Source organism: Lissotriton helveticus, chromosome 2_1 (assembly GCF_964261635.1).
Source record: "Lissotriton helveticus chromosome 2_1, aLisHel1.1, whole genome shotgun sequence".
Classification (NCBI taxonomy): Eukaryota; Metazoa; Chordata; class Amphibia; order Caudata; family Salamandridae; genus Lissotriton; species Lissotriton helveticus.
This window is the reverse complement of record NC_136059.1, coordinates 77,830,091-77,851,135: the sequence shown is the minus strand read 5'-3', so window position 1 is coordinate 77,851,135 and position 21,045 is coordinate 77,830,091. Positions and strand designations below refer to the sequence as shown.

Genomic DNA, 21,045 nt, shown 5'->3' with positions numbered 1-21,045 from the left:
GCTTTGAGCTCCATGAAATTGTGGATTGCTTCATGCTACATCGAGGTTCCTGGACTCACCCATCGCTTGACCCAGGAGGCCCTTTCCAAAGCTTGACTGCTCACCTTTCTGGCTGCTGATTGCTATATTTGAGTGTTAAACTGGAACAAATGAGGTGTAACCAATGCCTAGATAGTGTTAACAAGTGTAACAAGCATTGGTATAGCCAATAGGTCCTGCCTTTGGGACCTTATAAGTGTTTAACCATGCAACAGTTATTGTTGTTGCACCAAGGATATTGTGCTGCATAACTAAACACTTATAAGGTCCCAAAAGCAAGACTTATAGGCTATGCCAATGCTTGTTTAGTACTATAATTTTGCATGTCTATAAGTTTAAGGAGTATAATTATAGCAACGTAAGTGTGCATGCATCAGTATTTGTGTGTGTGGGTGGCCTGTAAATATGCAGAAGTATGTGTTGAGCGTTCTAAATGTAGAAAGTGATTATTTGCAAAGTGCATGAGTGCACATCTGTCTTGTATGCTGTGCATGACACTGTCTTAGAATGCTCTCAAAGTCCAGGGATGCTTAATTTCATTGGAGTATATAAGATATGGGATGCTCTGCAGAAAGATGGTAATTGGAAGATGAGGCAATGGTAGACTGTATGCAAATGACACATCAACATGTGCACTTATTATCTAGCCGATATCAAGGCCCAGGCTTACAGGAGGCTGCATGTTTACCTTTTTGTCTTCATCTGTTCTTTCAGTTTACTGTACATCTCCAGAACTGCAGGTAGAGGAAAGCAAATGAAAGAATGTATCATACACAAACAAAATATCAAGAAGCCATCAACATAGGAGTGGGAGGTGGGTGCATTTCAGCATTCTTACCGGGAAGGCACATGTTTAATTTGTCAATTGTAGCAGCAATGTTCCTTTGTTGGATTCTGCATTTCTTCAGCTCCTCCATCGAGTCTATCAGCTTAGAAATGTGGGAAGATGAACTATGATTAATTTGAGTCACTCAGCATATTCTCTAACGTCATGAACACGCACAGTACAATGATAATAGTGTTATGTATAAAAAATCTTTTTTTTAAAAATACGTGCCCTTCTCAAAATGTTAAGAGCGAAGCACATTCGTTTATGCATTTTTTAGTTGACTTTATAAGGTGGCAGTTCAGAAAGGCATGGCAAGTTGCCAACATGCTTCATAAGACTAGCACATTTTAAACAAAAAATATAAGCGAATAAAGACTTGGTTGAAGAAATATATATTTGTCTAGTCCCCTAATTTAACGGAGATGAAGCTTCTTTAGGGGTGAAGAGTTCCACAAATGCATTCCCTTTCATGAATTTCAATTCAAAGTAACAGGCCAGATCTGAGATGTCTCTAATCACTGGTTTCAGGTCTACTCCTCCTAAATGTAGGGTCTACATTCCTGGAGCCTGTTTACATAAGTCAGTGTCTAGCTCTAATGCTACCAGGCAGGCACCCAGAGCACATCCAGGAAGACTGGCTGGCCTATACATTCTTGCTACTATGAGGATCTTTCTAGATGTAGATTCCATGAAGACCTTCAGTGAATTCCAATAGCTGAACTTGTTGAGGACCAATACTTGAAAGAGATCCTACTTATTAGAATCGCTCAAGGAAATAAGGATAGCTACCCGTCAGATGTGGTAGATATTAAAAACCATGGATGAATACCTAGATAAACCTTGAGACTTTCTCGTAAACTCCACTGTCACGTTGTCATTATCAACATGAAACAATTTCTTGTGGAGAAGGCATTCAACAGGCTTTCAAAATGCAGGCAGTAAAACAATCTTTAACAGAGAATACAGATGTACAACACTTTATGGAATACACTCAAAGAACATCAACAGCCCTTCCCAATTAGAAAACGGTACCAGCATCACAGGGAAATACAAGGGAGATGTTGAATGCTAATCATAGCACCCAAAGGAAATCAGTGATAAGTCTGTTCGGTCTCAAGCATAAGGAGAAAAAGTTATACTGATAAATTTAAATTAGCTACATATTGTCTGCAATGTTTATATAAAAGTATGAAGGTACATATGCGTTTAGAGTATTAACACAGTATTAGCAATAGATTTTGGATGGTAATTATCAAGTTGTAAATTGTAATCGAGTAGAGTAGGCCATAGTACAGATGCTATCAGAAGAGTCAAGAAAAATCTACACATTTGTGCTAATGGATGGCCGAAGGAGTTTGGAAAGGATACAAGTGGTTTTCCAGAGGGTTACGTAACATCTTACATATGTGTGGCAGTGTTTACAACAGTTTATGGCTTATTTAGTATCAGGAGATCACTACTGTATTTATTTTTCTCCTTCCGTGCAAGTGCGTGGATTCATTGATCTTTTCTTAGTGTTGATGTGTTCAAATGCATCTTGGGCCTATGCTGATTAGAAGACCTGGGCGGTAAATTCCATTCCGCTCGTGGAATTTGGGTAGTTTTGCGTTCCGCGGAGAACGCTGAATTGCCAAAAATTCCGTGATCTACGGCTCCGTGGAATTTTTTGCTTGTTCACGCTTTCAAAATGCGTATTCGTGAGATATTTTTCCCAGAACATGCAACCAGCGTTCGCGAACAGGAAAAAAGCATTGTGAACGAGCGGAACAAGCAATTCCGCGTGTTCGCTGAACTTTTGCATGCTCGCAGACATTTTTTTACCGTTTCGCTGAGCTTTGCATAGCGCAACTACGAAAATTCCGCCCACCCCTACTGATTAGCACATGGATCAGAGTGACTTTGATACCCATTTCATGCACAATTGTTCTTCAGTTGATTAGCTTGTGTCCAGCTTTCACTGTCCAAACAAGGAGTAGAAAAGTCCACATTTAATGTCTTCTACCAGTTCCCAATTTCACCTTCAAACTTGCGGAATAAATTCTCACTAGGTACGCAAAGACTTGAAGTTCTTACAATAGAACATCTTAATAAATATTATGTTTTTATAACTGTCTAATTCTAACACTAATTCATCAATGGACCAGAAGTTTGACCAAGGGAAATGCCCACACAATACAAAATGTAGGTTTTACGCCCTTGAACTGATCTTTCAATGTAAATCTACCCTACATAAGCATTGATGTTTGTGCTTAGTTATGTTTTCTCAGTTCTGCTTGGACATCAGTAGATTGTAGGACCAGCACAAAATATTTTGAGTTGATCAGAAAACGCCTAGAGAATAGATCACCAAAAAATAGGGCATGCTTTAAATACAGATAGGTAGGAGAGCGCTAGACAGCCGCAGCCGACCTGGCCGCACTCTACTGATGCTCCAGCGGTCGGGTTCCATCACAAACAGCGATCTTGCAGCATGGGCCCAACATTTGCTGCAGATCTGGCCACCCGCTAACTCTGGACATCATGGCAGACCTTGTGGTGTGCTCACTGGCTGCGGCTGAGAGCCTGGGGGCAAAGATATCGGAGGGGCTGCAGAGAGCTTGAGGAAGTCTTGTGGGCCGGCATGTGGGTGACAGAGCAGAGGGCCTCCGGGCAGTGAACTGCGACCTTCCTTGAGGCAGACGACCGGTGGGTGCGGTGGAGCAGGCGAATGGTGGAGGGGAGCGAGGGCCGGCCTGTAATGAAGTCATGCCACTGTTGAGCAGAACAGAGTAGCAAGGCTAGGCCTGTGGCCCTGTTGAGGTGCTCGTCGCAGGCCAGGCGCCGGCCTTGGACCTGCTTCTCCCCGAACGTAAACAGACGGGACCGCAGCGGAACTGGATTGCCTGCAAAGTAGATGGGGCTGGTCGTGCCTCCTCCCCTGCCACATCTAAAGATGCTCTCATCCTGAGTGCCTCGGTCTGCTCGCCCACCACCACCTTGGCTTCTGAGGAGGAAAGCGGGGCCCGCAGCGCTGCTGTGGGGGCACAGGCATCATTGTTGTTGCAGTGCAGATGGGACTGAAGGATTGACCACAGGCCTATCTGATACTGGATACCACAGCACCACTGTCATTCACACACACAGACTGAATTACCTCTTTGAGACCTGAGCACTGACGCTGCAGAACAATACTGACTGAAATGCACTAAACAGGGCGCCCTACACCAAACACCCGGGTCTGCACGTGCCTCTTTGCCTGCAACCTGCAGAAGGAATGTGGGACCCCCACCGCTGTGGCATGGGTGTGGAGGAGTTTGCTGGAAGGGAGATCGGGCCAACCGACCACCACCGTCTTCCCCTCTGAGACTCCTGCTTCAGCAGAACTGTTAATACCCTGAGCAGCCTATACTATGCAGCTGCACCGATGTGAGCCTCTCCACACAGTGCCTGTACCAGGCAAGAGCCTGCGGAGCTACACCGCTACCATAGGAAAATCTGACCACAGGCAGTACAAATTGCACTTCGAGTCTAAGCGCTGATCCCAGATGGCAGAACAAAGGCTGCAATACCAGCTGAGCCCATTACTTCAGACGGCCTCCTGGACGTCTCTCCAGACCTCAAAACACTGCTACACATCATGCAGCAAAGCCTGTTGTCTATTGACACCAAACTAGATGCATTCACCTTCAGAAAGGACCATATAGCTCCAAAGATGGACGAACAAGATCTATGCTTCACAACTGCGGAACAACGAATTTTGGATGTCAAGGATGAAATATAAAGTAAGGCGAGAAGACTGGACAATGTCAAAAATGCACTGGAATCACTTATGGGGAAATCAGAGGACCTGGAGGCCAGGTCGCAGAGAAAAAATTTGCATATTCTAGGAATACCGGAAACTACTAACACGGGGAAGCTGGAAACCTTTGTGGAGAACCTGCTTCAAGCAATATTTGGGGCAGATCAGTTTACACACCTCTTCACAATAGAGAGCGAGGAAAGATCGCTGGCCCTGCGCCCCCGACCTGACCCATAATAGCACATATCATGAACGTTCAAGACAGGGACACAATCCTCAGACTTGCAAGGAAAAAAGGCACCATAGCAAACAAAGGCAACAGCATCAAATTCTTCTCTGACAGTGCAAGAGGAATAACAGAGTTCTTACCAATGAAAAATGTATTCAGCAGGCCGAAATAGAATGTGCAATGCTATATCTGGCTAAGCTCAAGTCCTCATTGGGGGCAATCAACACATCTTTTAAGACCCTAAGAAGGCCACTAGTCTCTTGAGAAAAGACTGCACCTGCGGAAATTGCAATATGCCAGGCCTTGCTATGCCAGACAGGTCAGCACAGCGATTCAGACTAACACAACACCAAGCCCCTGTTTTTATTGAAACATTCACATTGCTATCACCAAGAGAAGTCTTAACTACTGAGAAATACCCATGACATTCTATATTGTACATCCTGACCAACTCAGCTGGTGCAGAAAATACCCATCTGTAACCTAGTCGTCCCACTGGGTATTCCCCATAATCTTTGTTGACTTTCATGACAGTTCATTCAATGTTTAGTTATTATTGTTTATTTATTTCTCAAAGCACCTATGTTTGCAGACGAGGGAAGGTCATTGGCATGATTGGGATGCTGATGTGGGAATGGTGTGAGGGAAGGGGTAAGGGACGTGTCACATGATATACCAACACTAACAGAAGTACACATGTTGACACACAGCAATCCGCAATACCTAAACTAAGAGTACGGCTTGTGCACTCTCATACAGTGTTCTCTCACCAATAACGCATGGCAATGGAAACTGATGTGGGAGGTAATCATATATCGTTCCTGTCTTGGAATGTTAGGGGCCTTAATGACCCTCGGATAAAAAGACATGCAATAGCATATCTAGACCGCCACATATTTGATACGGTCTATCTACAGGAAACTCACCTGACCCCATGCACCAAGAAAAGGTTGGCAGGCAAACGGGCAAAGCTTAGGCAACACTTAAATACGCATCGTATTAGTAGTCCTACTTACAGGCTTGTCTTGATCTCAGTCAGGAAAAGGGTCCATTTCCACTCAATATATGCATGCTCTGATGACCAGGACTGCTACGTGATAGTACAAGGCGCAATTCATGGTACCAACATAACTCAAGTGAACACATATGACCCGAATGCTGATGACCCAGCATTCTACACAGTGGTGTGGAACAAATTACTCACACTGGGAGGGAGCCTCAATACTCTATTGAACCCCACTATTGATAGATTTGCGGGGAACAAAATATCCCACCAGGCATGAAGGCACATTCCTATGCTCTGTTCAGAACACATGGCCTCGTCTGGATTACTGGCTGACGACTTGACCCGTAAATGACTGGACACGGGTTACTGCACATCTTCCAAGAATATTATCAGACTATACCCCGGTATTGCTCACGATAGCAATCCCCACGCATGCACCCACCCAATTCGTGAGAGGGTTTCGGTCCACAGAGCCAACAGACCCAGTATTTCAGTACGAAATTCAGTCCAGCATAATAGCATACTTTGAGGTCAACACAGATTCTGTGGATAGGGCAAGTACTCTCTGGCACGAGTTTAACGCCACCATTGGGGGCATATTCATTAGAAAACAAGCAGTTATCCTTAAAGCACTACACAGAGCTGCAGACACAAAGGTTAGAATGCCAGCAGGAAAAATGCCCAGACCCGAAAAGTTTAGCCAATATATATTAGCTGGTGACAGATTATAATGCTACAGTTGACCTATAGATACAAAACATGTCTAAACACACAGTGGCAAGGGCATATGGAAAGGGGGGAGAGATAGGACAAGTAAAGACAACATGGGCACATACAAATATACTCAAAATCACTTCCCTCGATGGCACGGAACACTATGACACCAAGTACATTCGGGAATCTTCACAGATTATACTAACCTATACCAAATGCAAGACATGGGCTCCACTGAAGAGCTGAGTAGCTACCTAAATGAAATTTCACTGGCCTCGCTATCAGGAGGTCAAAGGGAATTTCTAGCACAGCCCATCACAGTAGACTAGGTCAAAGAGGTCATATTAATCCTTTCAACAAACTAAGCCCCATGACTGGATGGTCGAACAAGTGAATTCTATAAAGAATTTGCTCCCGTCCAAATGCCACTCTTGTTTGCAATATATGAGGAGGCCTATAACACACAACTGTTACCCCCCACACTACACGAAGTGCTTCTAGCCACAAAAAGAACTGAGCACTGAGAGACCTACAGTCCTCTATGACTCCTAAACCTAGATGTAAAGATACTAGTGAAACTTATTGCTAACAGGTTAATGCCTATCTTGCCTAACTTAATATTGCCGTATCAGTAAGGATATGTGCGGACGTGGTCTACGTTACACACTTTATGTACCATCTTCGCACTACTCTACCAACTCACTCCTCAACTGGATGCTGCAGTGGGTTATTGGACGCTGCCTAAGCCTTTGACTCTATAGAGTTGGGTTATATGTTTTGAGATTTTGGAATGAATGGGCATGCCCACAAACTTCCTGCAATGGATTAAACTACTGTACACCGGTCCAACGGCCCAAGTACGAATAAATAGACATACCTCCGAACCCATACCAATTTGAAGAGGGGGCATAATAGCTATAGCAATGGAACCAAAGGCCCGTACCATACGACAGTGCCATGCTGCTTCATCTCTGTGCTTCCCTTAGAGACTACTCACCAGCTCCCTATATGCAGACATGGTATTATACCTTAAGAACCCCCAAGCCGCCCCTTGCACCACTGATTAGGGAATATATAACATTTGGGATATATTCGGGCATCAGTATTTACTGGGACAAATCCTGGGTCTTCTCACTGACACCTGCTACCCTGTCATGTGAATTAGAGCACCCACTGAGATGGAGCGCTGGCCCGGTGAAATACCTTGGGATATGGCTGCACCGAGACCCAGACGAGATTGTATGCAGAAATTATGGCACTTGTACAACAAGTCTTGAGGACAAGGTGCAAAGATCGAACAACTTCCATTGTTTATGGCAGATAAAGTAGTCATCTTGAAAATGGTTATACTGCCCACATTTTTATACCTATTTGTAAATATTCCTATAGTGCTACAGCACCATTTCTTTATGACACTGAGAACACAACTCACCACCCTCATCTGGGCAGGTAAACAACCCTGACTCTGAAGGGAGATGCTCACCTTGCTCTATGAACAAGGTGGCTTTGGTGCATCTGATTTGGAACCTTTTACGTGCTTAATCCGAATTTGCACAATGCAGTGACAGCCCACATGCATATATCTAACATGTTGTGGTGCAAGTAGATAGTATAAGCCCGATGCCATTAAACGCAATTTTGACTCATCAGGGGGATTGTGGAAATAAGAGCGAAATCAACACTGCATATTGCATGGTGAGTGCAAGGCAGGGATTACTGCACAGGCCACTTGGGAACTGCTCTATGCCCCAAAACTCCAGCTAAAGTACCACCCCTTCTATTGGCAACTCTTGATAAAAAATTATTAGAGATCCTATACAAAGTGTAAGTAGGCTATATGAAAGATATCTATCCAGGAGGGGAGTTCATTAAATCAAGATATCCCTCTCCCACAATATCACACTCCGCTGCTAACTTTTGCATACTATTGCCATTGAACCACAGTTTGAGCTGCGTTCCCTCTGTTCCCGAACAAGCCCCCCACTCTACATACAGTACATGTACTGTTGACCACTACTACACACTGGAGACTGATAACCATGCTCTACAATAGCGCTCAAACAGGGAGCAAAATAACAGAGCAAGAATTGAGCAGATGTTATGTTATGTTATGTTAGGTTGTCTTGTAAAGCGCATGGCTACCCCAGCATTGGGGCGTCCCAGCGCTGTAGACCACTGGGGAACCCGTCCTGGCTTTCCCTGTGAGATGATCCCTGCTGGGTATCTCCAAGGTGAAACCAGGCATCCCCGGTGTATGTGGGGGGCCGTTGTGGAGATGAGGCAAGCTAATGCCCAGAGTTGCCGAGTGTGATCCCTGGTTAAAGTAGGCACCGAAGCAAGAATTATCGAGTCCGCTGACCCTGGTCCACGACCCTGCCGCGTCGGGAATTGAACCCTGGTCCCGGGCAGTCCTCTGCTTCCGGGTCTGCCGCCTCTAACCAGTGAGCCACACCACTCCACAGATGGAATGAGGCGCTGAATCCACCACTGACACAAGCAGAATAGGAATTCCTTTATAGTCCCGCTGTACCCTAATGGTAACCTGCGCATGAAAAACTAGGTATTTGCACCAACTCTACCATAACCCGGTCAGACTGACAAATATGGAGTAATGGAAGACTTGAGCTGTGAGAGATGCGGTGACGTGGATGCTTTTTGTCCACCTGGCCTGGATGTGTCCCCCAGTCTTGCGCTACTGGACACAAATACCTGATGCACTATCAAACATGTTAATGAAATGGATAGAACAGGAACCTCAAATATGCCTCTTGGACTTCATTAAAAATGTGTAATCGGCGGTGCGGGGGCTGGCAGCAATGGCGCTACTGCTGCCAAAACGAAGAGTAGTAACATGCTGGGGTAAAAGCAGAGTCCAGACCAAACAGCAATGGATAATTGATCTTGTCTACTGGTGGAGAAGTGTGGCTCAGTGGTTAGAGGCGGCAGACCCGGAAGCTGAGCTCGGCCGTGGACCAGGGTTCGATTCCCCGCCTCGGCGGGTCTCGGGCTCAAAAATTCCACGGACTCGACAATTCTCGCTCCGGTGCCTACTCGACTCACGGGGTCACACTCTGCGACTCTGGGCAATAGCTTGCTTAATCTCCACTACGGCCCCTCGCGGCGGGATGCCTGGCTTTCACCTTGTGGATACCCTGCCGGGGTATCTCACAGGGGAATACCAGGACGGGTTCCCTAAGCAAGCGCCTTGATACCTTCGGGTGATACGTGCGCTATATAAGTCGCAATACAATACAACTTGAAACGTAAGCAGAGAGCTGCTGGTGGCATCCTACCCTAAGGATAGATGAGTCCATTATCTGCTAACAGAAAAAGAGAAGGCTTCAGAGAGACAGTGAACGAGGCATTTGGTCAAATGCATCAGTGTTGTACTCAACTCCTATATTTGTTGCATGATAGCTTTCTCTACCATTATAGCTCATATGCTGGTATCAATCTTCTGTTTTGTCTAATATCCCTAATTCACGTTGTAATGGAATTTCAACTAATAAAACTTATCATTTAAATAAAGTTCACACAGGTAGACAAACCACTCATACTAAAGAGTCTTACCACCAGCAGAAACACAGGTGATTCTTTGGACTAGACTTAAGAATATATGCCAAGGCTGTATGTATGTATGTATGTATGTATGTATGTATGTATGTATGTATGTATGTATGTATGTATGTAAGAGCATGGCTCATTTTATTCCCTTAGGAATGAAAAAATATATATATATATACACACACACACACCAATATAGCATTAAGCAAAAATTAATAAATCAAGGTATAAGGTTTAAAGAAACTGAGATATTTCAGTAATTTCAGCATGCACACACTAGCTAAAAACAAATGCCTCCAACAACTGTACAAAGAAAAACCAAAGGTGGTGATGGACGGAGCGTTGACAATACAAACACTCACCCCCAGTCAACGGATCTGGGTTCAATCCATCACCGTTCTTTAGCTCACTCCGCCACCCCAGTTCAGACATGGCTATATGCAAATCAGTCTGACCCTGTGCCTCATGGGAACAGTCCAGCCCGAACTGCCAAGCCATGTCTTCCCTGGACCGGAATCAAGCTTCCCAGGACCGGTTTCTGGCATTACAGCCGTCTTCAGCCGGGCTTGCTTGACTCCAGTGGCAAAGTGAGCAAGGGACTCACGTCTGAGCATACCCTGCCAACTTAGGACGAACAAAGAAAAACCAAAGGTGGTGATGGACGGAGCTTTGAAAATACAAACATTCACCCCCAGTCAACTGATCTGGGTTTAATCCATCACCGTTCTTTAGCTCACTCCGCCACCCCAGTTCAGACATGGCCATATGCAAATCAGTCTGACCCTGTGCCTCATGGGAACAGTCCAGCCCGAACTGCCAAGCCATGTCTTCCCTGGACCGGAATCAAGCTTCCCAGGACCGGTTTCTGGCATTACAGCCGTCTTCAGCCGGGCTTGCTTGACTCCAGTGGCAAAGTGAGCAAGGGACTCTCGTCTGAGCATACCGTGCCAACTTAGGACGAACAAAGAAAAACCAAAGGTGGTGATGGACGGAGCGTTGACTATACAAACACTCACCCCCAGTCAACTGATCTGGGTTTAATCCATCACCGTTCTTTAGTTCACTCCGCCACCCCATGAGGCACAGGGTCAGACTGATTTGCATATGGCCATGTCTGAACTGGGGTGGCAGAGTGGGCTAAAGAATGGGGATGGATTAAACCCAGATCAGTTGACTGGGGGTGAGTGCTTGTATTGTCAACGCTCCCTCCATCATTTCCTTTGGCTTTTTTTTTTTCGCCATAAGTTGGCAGGGTATGCTCAGACGTGAGTCCCTTGCTCACTTTGCCACTGGATTCAAGCAAGCCGGGCTGAAGACGGCTGAAATGCCAGAAACCGGTCCTCAGTAGCTTGTTTACGGTCCAGGGAAGGCATGGCTTGGCAATTCGGGCTGGACTGTTCCCATGAGGCACAGGGTCAGACTGATTTGCATATGGCCATGTCTGAACTGGGGTGGCAGAGTGGGCTAAAGAATGGTGATGGATTAAACCCAGATCAGTTGACTGGGGTGAGTGCTTGTATTGTCAACGCTCCGTCCATAATTTCCTTTGGTTTTTCCAATAACTGGACAAACTTTTCCATCAAGGAGGCCCTATAAAAACGTGCAGTTTTTAGTACATTTTCAAAACAGCTGGGTCTGTTGGTCAACCATTAAATGTCACAACTATCTATCAGAAACTAAGTACGTGCTAAGACTAATATTTTATTAATATATTTATATAGGGAGAGCAGGTCTCAGACACAGGTAACCCTCGTGCTATCAGTCCGCCGCTGCTTCATCTCTTGTTGTGCCTCTTGCTTTTCTGACGTTTCTTTTTCCCTCAACTGTGCCTTAGATTGCTTCCCTCTGCTGTGCCTTAGATTGCTACTCTGCTGGTGTTTTCCCTCTGTTGTGCTTGGATTGCCTTTCTGCAGGTTATTTTTCCGTCCCGCCCCCCCTCCCGATTGCTGCTGCCTGTTTTTAGCCCGCCTCCGATCAATCCCTGCCCACCACTTCCCTGCGCCCCTCTCTCCTCCCAGGACCTACTTAATGTAGGCCTCAGCGCGGCCACAGCATTGCCACCGGCGTGCCAAAGGCAAGCCTGGCTGCGCCTGTATGCATCTGGATGCACCCACTACCAGGATCCGGGGCTCCCAGCTCACCCGCAGCTACGACGAGGCCTTCTTGCGTGCCCTGAACACTAGAAAACCCAGCGAAAACTGCTGTCATACCACACTATACAGTAGGACCATTCTCCTGCACCAGATGCCCATTCTCCTGAACCAGTACGACTGCAGTCACGTAGCAAAGCATCACGCCGACCACACACCACACCAAAAGTAACCCACCAACTCCACTGCCTACTCCTCAAAACGCGCTCTATGTATGCGCAAGCACTCCACTAAGTTATGAATCTCATCACCACGCTCGCACCAGACAATCTTCCCCACCGAGTCCTGGGTCAACCCAGCATCCGCCTGGGACATCGCCACAGAAGTTCCAGATGGATAACTAATCACTGACCAGGACCACACCAACAAGCCGAGAGGAGGAACAGCTGTTATCTACAAAGAGACCATACAGTGTGCCACCACCACTGACAATAAAACCACACCATGGAACACCTTAACTTCAAGCTCTACACTGACAAGACAACCATCAGAGGCATCCTATGACACCAACCCCCGGGCCGCGCTCCAGCTTCTGCAAAACTATTGCCGACTTCATTGCTCCCTTAGCCCTGCCCACCAAGGACTACATCCTCCTCAGCAACCTCAACTTCCACATCGATGACCTCAACACCACACACCTCCTCAATAGTATGAGCAGCATCAGACTGACCCAGATCATCCACGATCCCACGCACACCGCAGGACACACAATGGATCCTCATCTTCACCTCCAGCAACTGTGTCAAATGTCACATGAACAGATCACTCCATTGTCCACTAAAACATCTCCAGCCCCCGCCACCTCCAAAATAGCAAATGCCTCCCCCACCACAGCTGGAGCAGTTTAAGAAAACAGCTGGACGTATGCCCTTAACATCTTCAACCCAGCTAAAGCCACCAACCTGGAACAGGAAATTAAGAACTTCAATGCATGGATCACCAACTGTGCCAACATCATCACCCCTATCAAGAGTAACAATCAGAAAAGATCATCCAAAATGGTCAGCTGGTACACTCAAGAACTCAGTACACCGAAACGTGACAGCAAACAGCGGGAGAGGAGATAGCGGCCGACAGGGCAGCCTCAAGACATCCCCCAACCACTACCACCACCAGCTGAGGGCAACAAAGAAGACAGTCCTTGCTGCATGCATCAATAACAGTACCAACAACAGCAAGGAACTTTTAAACATTGTTAAGCAATTCTCCAACTCGGCTGTCAGCGAATGCATCACACTCTCACAAGAGCTGTGTGACAACCCCGCCAACCTCTTCCATAACACAGTCGCAACAATATATAGAAACTTCAAACCCTAACCTACACCTATGGACTTCCTTGACAGATACGCCTCCACAGCAACCGACACAAACCACAGACTGACTACATGGAACCACGTCTCCTCCCAGCACATGCAACATGAAATCTATCCACTCAGGAGCTCCCACAGACCCACATCCACACCACATCTTCAACTTTGGAAACTAAAGGATCGGCCAGGAAATCACCAACCTGTTCAACAACTCAATCACCACCACCACTACATTTGCTGATGCCTAGAAACACGCCAATTCAGACCCCTACTCAAAAAACCCTTCACTGACCCCAGTGACCTCAAAAACTACTGGCGATCTCCTTGCTCCCATTCACAGCGAAAGTACTGGAAAAGACTGTCAACAAGCAACTCATGACACACCTGGAGCAGAACCAGCTACTTGATGCCTCTGAATGAGGCTTTCGTAGCAATCACAGCACCAAGACTGCCCAGATAACAGCCACCATTGACATCCGAACACTTCTCGATGGAGGAGAAACCACAGCTATGATCCTCCTGGACCTCTCAGCAGATTCCGACACTGTATCCCACCACACGTTGATCGAAAGACTCCACCACATGGCATCCAAGGGGATAAACTCACATGAATTACCTCTTCCTCAACGTTAGATCACAGAGGGTCCACCTTTCACCTCCGAATCCAAGGGTACTGTCTGCGGTGTCCCCAGCCTATCCTTCAGCCCAAAGCTCTTCAATGCATATATGACCCCGCTGGCCAACATAGTCCGATTTCACGTTCTCAACACAGTATCCCATGCACATGACACCCAACTCATCCTCTCACTCACCAATGACCATACAACACTAGGATCAACTTCCACAGATGTATAACAAGCGTTGCCAACTGAATGATGAACAACTGCCAGAAGCTGAAAACAGACAAGACTGAAGTACTACCCCTTTGGCAACAAAAGCAACTTATAGAACGACTCCTGGTGACCATCAGAACTAGAACCCCGGCCATTCACCCGCCAACCATGCTAGAAACATCAGAATCATCACTGATAACGAGCTCACCATGAAATCACAGTACTGCGCCATCTTCTCCACCTGCTTCCTCACTCTGCGCATGCCACACAAGATCTTTAAGTGCCTATCCTAGGCCACGAGACGCGCTGTGACACAGGCCCTCATCACCAGCCGGCTGCACAATGGCAAAACTCTACGTAGGAATCGTCACAAACGTCCTACAGAGACTTCAAACCATACAGAACTCCACAGCCAGACTTATACCCGACCTCCCCCGATGAACCCACATCACACCCCGCCTCCGGGTGCTCAGAACGGGAAGAATCCCATGGCTAGAGAATGGGAGGCAATCAACAACTCTTAGATAGGTTATCTGTAGTTGGGATTTCAGGCTTGGTCTGGAAATGGATTAAATCCTTTCTGGATTCCTGCTCTCAACAGGTCTGTATGGCTTCTTGTGCCTCATCTCTCAGGAACTTGGCTACCGGGGTGCCACAGGGCTACACCCTTAGCCCCTCCTATTTAATATCTACCTGACTCTGCTTGTCTATTTGGCTGAGGAGCTGGGCTCTAAAGTTATTGCGTACGCTGACGACACGCAGCTACTCTTTACTTGGGGTGGCTCGGACTTGAATACGGGAGCTGCCCAGACGTATCTAGCCGCAGTATTTCATTGGTTGGCCCAGGCTTCCCTCAAATGCAACGAGGATAAATCGGAGGTCCTCTTATATGGCCAGTTCCCTGATGACTTCAGATTCCGTGTGTGGCGTCCCGACCACCCCAGCCCACAGTCCGAGGGAGGGGCCAGCAAAAAAACTGGGGATCCGGTTTAATGAGGACCTACGATTCAGCGACCACGTGAAAAAACTGACGGGGGTCTGTTTTGGCACTCTCAAGCACTCAGAATTTTTTTTCCTTTTCTCCAGAGAGTAGCCAAGGAGACTGTCACCCGTGCTCTGATCTTGTCTAGACTGGATTATGCTAATGCTTTCTTCCTTGGTCTGGCTGGCTACTTGCTGCGTAGGCTCCAAATTATTCAGAATGCCGCAGCTAGGCTCCTCTTCAATGCCTCAAAGAGATCCAGCGAGCATCAGTACCTACGGGAATTACACTGGCTGCCGGTGGCTCAGTGGGTGCAGTTCAAAGCGATTACTCTGGCCCACAGGGCTCTACACGGGCGGGGCCCTCTCTACCTTAGGAAGCGTTTTGCTTTCTATGTGCCAAATCGCCCTTTGCGATCGGCGGGTCTCCGCCGGATGGTCGTTCCGCGCTTCCGTAGAGTGCGGGTGGGGGGCCAGTCTATCTCGGTTAAGGCTGCTGAGGCATGGAATGCGCTTCCTACTGATCTCTAACTCATCTCGGAGTTTCAAGTCTTTAAGAAGCAGCTTAAAACACATCTGTTCAGCATGATCCGCTAATTCGATTCCAGCTCCTACCCCTGCTCTCCCCCACGCCAGGACACACTAGAGTAACAGTGCGCGTTACAAATGCAATATAACATACCAACAGGATCTACCTCCTATGCAACATAGCAGTTCAGCATAGAGACACTGTTGAACATGGAAAAAAACTCCACCCAGGATGATCACATATGTGCTGCTGAGGGTGCAGAGAAAAGAGAAATATGCTTCATATGTGGTGATCATGTCTGAAGAACATTGGCTATTGGAAAGAGGTAAGTGGTAGACCAGTGGATTTTTAACCTGTGGGCCTGTGGCCTCTAGGGGTCTGCGAAGCCTACTCAGGGGTCTGCTACTGCTAAGAAAATTAAATGATATTCACTGATTAATAGTGTATAAAAATACAGAATGAAAATATAATTTTGTAAATGTAAACATGTTCTGTAATGTGAAGGAATTTTAAATGGGAGGCTAAAATGTAAGTTAGTATCCTCAGATTAAATTGTGGGAGAAGTGCAAGTGGATGAAACAGATTATAGAATGGACAATGAGAGGCCTACATTGAATTTAGAGAAGCTCCATTCCTCCCATTAAAATTTTTATTTTTCTTGCATGTTTGTTGGTGAAGTAAATAAAATATTCCATCATTTGGGTATTCTCTATTGTTTGCACTCCAAATCATCAACAGTGCTTAGGCCCGGGTCCCTGGTTTCCAGTAATTACTTAGTGGGGCCCCCGAATTCCCAATAATGATTAATTGGAAATCTCCTGATTCAAGTAATGAGTAAGTGGGGGTCAACAAACGTCAAAAGGTAAAGAACCACTGCTATAGAGATAAATGGGAAACTGCCACCCAATAATCTAATGGTTGTGACTGACTCCCACTCCAATGTGGCCCACTAAAATGAGGAGCCTTAGTAGCCTGTTGGTTAATAACTGCTCAATCAAGATTTATTGAATCTTTTAAAAATTATTTGGTACCTTTGAAAAATCATATCTCTGGTTCCCCTCAATAGATTTTTGTCATTTTGGTGTGGAATGTAAGATAAAAAATACACGCTGGTTTTATAAATTGGTGTTGGATTTTTACCTGTTGTTTTGGTAATTCTAAATCCTTTACACTTACTTGTTCCTTTGATTAAGCTGGACTACTCTGTGCCACAGCCGACCAAGACTGAGCAAAGGGTTTACTTAAAGAAACCCAACTGGACTTGATAAAAGTTTGTAACATTATTACATGATGATGTTTCACAAGTACACCACATAATAATCCTGTTGTGGCGAGGCTTCCACTTGGTTCCACAGGTAAGATTTAATCAACAATACAGGAGCAGCAACAAAACGCATGGCCACACAGATTGCCTTCAACTAGCAACTGTCATCTCTCGAATCTTCCAACCTTCCAACCACAGCATTTCACCCGCCTGCTGGCCCTTCTAGAACCCTAGCCAATACACAGAATACAACACACCTTCCCCCTTGAGCATATAATAAATTATTGCCAAAATAAAAACATGGATTCCTAAAACCAAAAATAAGAACACAAAAGGTATATACACACACATGTAGATAAAAAACGAATTAAAAAAACGTTGCTCACATTAGTACATGTATGCAGGACAACATTTAGTTCTTGAACTTCTTCTCAACACATCCACAAATTCCTTATCACGCCTACAATTTTTGGGGGCTGTTTCCGTTTCCCTCGGCACCATATCTCCATCACGGACATGACCACCCAAGAAAACACTACTATCATCCTCCTTTCTTGGAAACTTCTCCACATCCTTAGTCTCAATACACACAGGACATCTGAAAACAGAAATTCTGCTCATATTCCAAACTTTTCCTCTTTGTACTTTCACAGCTCTGTCGTACACTTGACCCAACTTAATAGGCTCGGACCACACAGGTAACTCTTTCTCACTTGCTACAGGCATCCTGATGCAAACCCAGTCACCAACACAAAGTCGAACACCAGACATTTTTTCTCTGCTCCTATTCATAATCCTCTTCTTTTTCCCTTGATAGGGTTCCACACGCTCCCTGATTTTCCTATAGTCAATGTAAACTTCAGTCTCCAAACAACACTCCTTTAACAACCAAGGAGCCAACTTGGTACCCAGCTTGCTGCCAAGCAATCGATCAAAAGGTGAACCAAACCAGGTGTGACCAAATTGGGCATAGTGTGATATGAAAGTTGCTGGCAAAGCCTTACTCCAAGACAAACCTTCCTTGCAAGCCAGCTGAATGGATTCTCTAACCACACGGTTAAACCGCTCAGTTAGACCATTGGACTGGGATAATAATTAACAGCTTTTTATGTCTCACCCCACACCTTGACAACATTTTTTCGGAAAGACTTACTAACAAACTGGGGTCCACTGTCAGAAACCACTTCGTCTGGTAAACCTTCCCTGCAAAAAACTCCTCCAATAACAAAAAAATCACTTCTGAAGTTACCTTTTAACCTCAGGTCGTTTAGAAAAGTAGTCCACAAGAATAATGGCAAATGTTTCTTTCCTAGGAATAGTACAAAATGATCCTAAAATGTCTATATCCAACTTCCTCCAAGGTCCAGAAGCAAATTCAACTGGAGAAGATTCTGTGACACACAGTTTACCATATTGTCGATATTTGCACACAAATCGCTACTCTCTCACCAATTCCCTCAACATACAATCCAAACCAGGCAACCATTAGGATTTCCAAGTGAGCATTTTGGTAGCAGACATTCCTAATGGGGCACGAAGGACATATTGGTGTATTTCCCCCCCCCCCCCCAGAACAAAAGTGGGACAATTGTATCTCCACAAAACTATCAGAATCATTCCTACATCAACTCATTCCATACCTTAAAAAATACAGCTGTTTTTCCACCCAACTTCTGCTCATCAGGGCAACCTTTAATCATGTAATCACACACCGAAGTTAAAGTTTTATCAATAGCTCCACCCAACACTCTTTGGAAATCATCTCCACATCATCATTAGAGTGATCCCAACCATTGATGCCCTCCGTTGTATATGCCACTTCATAGTCACCTTCAGTATCACTCACATCAGACATGGTACTTAATGGCAATTGCGAGAGAATTTCAACATGAACTTTCAATCTTCTTGGAACATGCTCAATCCTATAATGATATAATTGCAATTTTGCTGCCAAATATCCCAGTCTAGCAGTCAAACTCCTGCCCTCACCTGGAGAATGAACATAAACCAGAGGTTTGCGACCTGTTCTGAACACAAATCCTGTTCCCTACAAAAACTGCCTGAAAAGGTCTGATGACCAAGTACATGGCAATAATTATTTTTCTATCACAGAGTAGTTTCTTTCGGGCTCCCTCAAAGCACGAGATGCATACAACACCGCATTCTCCTCATCCTTCATCTTTTGTAACAGCGTGGCCCCAATCTATTACTGCTGGCATCCACAGCAACAATGCATTCCATTCCAACAGTGAACGACTTAAGAGGAGCATAGACCAAATCTTTCTTGAAATCTACAAAAGCATTATCTTGCTCTAGCCACCACAAAAACTCATTGTTGATTCTCCACAACTTGCGGAGATACTGAACTTTAGCAACATAGTTATCAGTACATTTAGAGTAAAGCTCTGTAAGACCCAAAAATTATAAGAAATTGTTCCTTTGTCTTTGGAACAAGAGCATCCGCTACTGCTTTGAAATGATCTTGTTTAAACAATTACATTTTATAGAAATACAGTGTCCCAAATACTCCACCTCATCACATTTTAATCTACATTTCGATTCTTTTAGCATCAAGCCTTTTTGCCGTAACCTTGAAAGAACACCTCTTAGGTTTAATAGATGCTTTCCCTCATTCCTCTCATAGACAAAATGTCATATAGGAATGTTATCGCCCCAGGAGCATCTTCCAATGCTTCCTTCATCAAACGCTGCAGAACTGAAACATTCATTCTGGGGTCACAAATGCAGTCAAATGGCACGATTCCTCTTGTAACTCTATCTGATGGTATGCACCGGCTAAGTCTAATGTGGAGAAAACGATGGCCCCACACAGAGTGGAAACTAGTTTATTAAAATTTGGTAAAGGATGCCTGTCAATCCATATTTCGTTGTTAAGGCTCCTAAGATTCACACACAGTCTGAGATCTTCTGAATGCCTCAAAGTAATGACCACCGGAGAAACCTATGGTGAAGATTCTGTAGGTTAAATTACATCCTTGTTACATAAATCCTGTAACAACTCTCAACGTCACTCTGTAAATAGGAGGAACATTACAAACTGTTTGTCTGATTGGAACTGCATTATCCAGTAAACAATTTTGTGTTTAAACCCTATAAACTTAACACATTTATCACAAAAAAAAACTGGAAATTCTGACTTTACATCTACCATACATGAATCATGTTACATCTTCCACCGCAAACACAGGAGGAACTGCATTTAGGTCTAACTTCACGTTTAAATCTTTCTGATAAGGCCATCCCAAAATGGGGTCACCTTTAGCGGCCACAAACATTTTCTCTTGAGTCTTCCTTTCCTTGAAACCAAATGTTAGCCCAGAAATAACCAAATAAATCAATCCTGTTTCCAGTGTTGCCACCAAGTCGCACATCCAGTTCCAACAATTTCTCACTTTGTAACATGGAATTTATACAATACTAAAGAAGCAGCCACAACACAAAAGGCCACAGAGATCGCCCTGAACTCGCAACGGTGATCTCTCAAATTTCCCAACTTTCACCCTAACATTCCACTAGGAAGGAAGCACCAGCAATGATCTGCTCGCAGGCTACTCCATATCTCCCTCGCAGGTCGCTGCGCTCCAGTACAGCCTTTCTGGCTACTGAGAACAAAGTCAAACGTGCCAGATGGGGGGGCCGCTCCTTTTCCTGGAATGCGGCCAAGGCATGGAACTCCCTGCCGGCCTCCCTGCGCAGCGAACCTAACCTTCTAAAATTCCGGAAGGAACTAAAAACCATCCTCTTCACTTAAATCTCACTGTCCTCACTTGCCCCCCAGTCATACTCAGCGCTACGAGG

At 45.3% G+C, this 21,045-nt stretch overlaps 1 protein-coding gene and 1 long non-coding RNA gene across 5 annotated transcripts in view; one reads left to right on the top strand and one right to left on the bottom strand.

The window, feature by feature from the left end:
- Positions 1 to 21,045, bottom strand: part of EXOC6B (exocyst complex component 6B) — a 1,580,787-nt gene that overhangs the window by 1,412,265 nt on the left and 147,477 nt on the right. For both annotated transcript variants that reach the window (XM_078674493.1, XM_078674492.1), the window contains exons 4-5: positions 878 to 968; positions 728 to 773 (exon numbers count right to left, since the gene is read on the bottom strand). In XM_078674493.1, the coding sequence (XP_078530619.1) occupies positions 728 to 773; positions 878 to 968 (137 nt within the window). The remainder of the gene's footprint in view (positions 1 to 727; positions 774 to 877; positions 969 to 21,045) is intronic.
- The window catches only part of LOC144817728 (uncharacterized), an 891,613-nt gene that overhangs the window by 837,086 nt on the left and 33,482 nt on the right, over positions 1 to 21,045 (top strand). The window contains exon 7 of one of the 3 annotated variants that reach the window (XR_013606964.1): positions 754 to 885. The exons of the other annotated variants lie outside the window; for them this stretch is intronic. This is a non-coding gene — a long non-coding RNA (uncharacterized LOC144817728). Of the gene's footprint in view, positions 1 to 753; positions 886 to 21,045 lie in introns of those variants that run through there. 3 annotated transcript variants of the gene reach the window in all.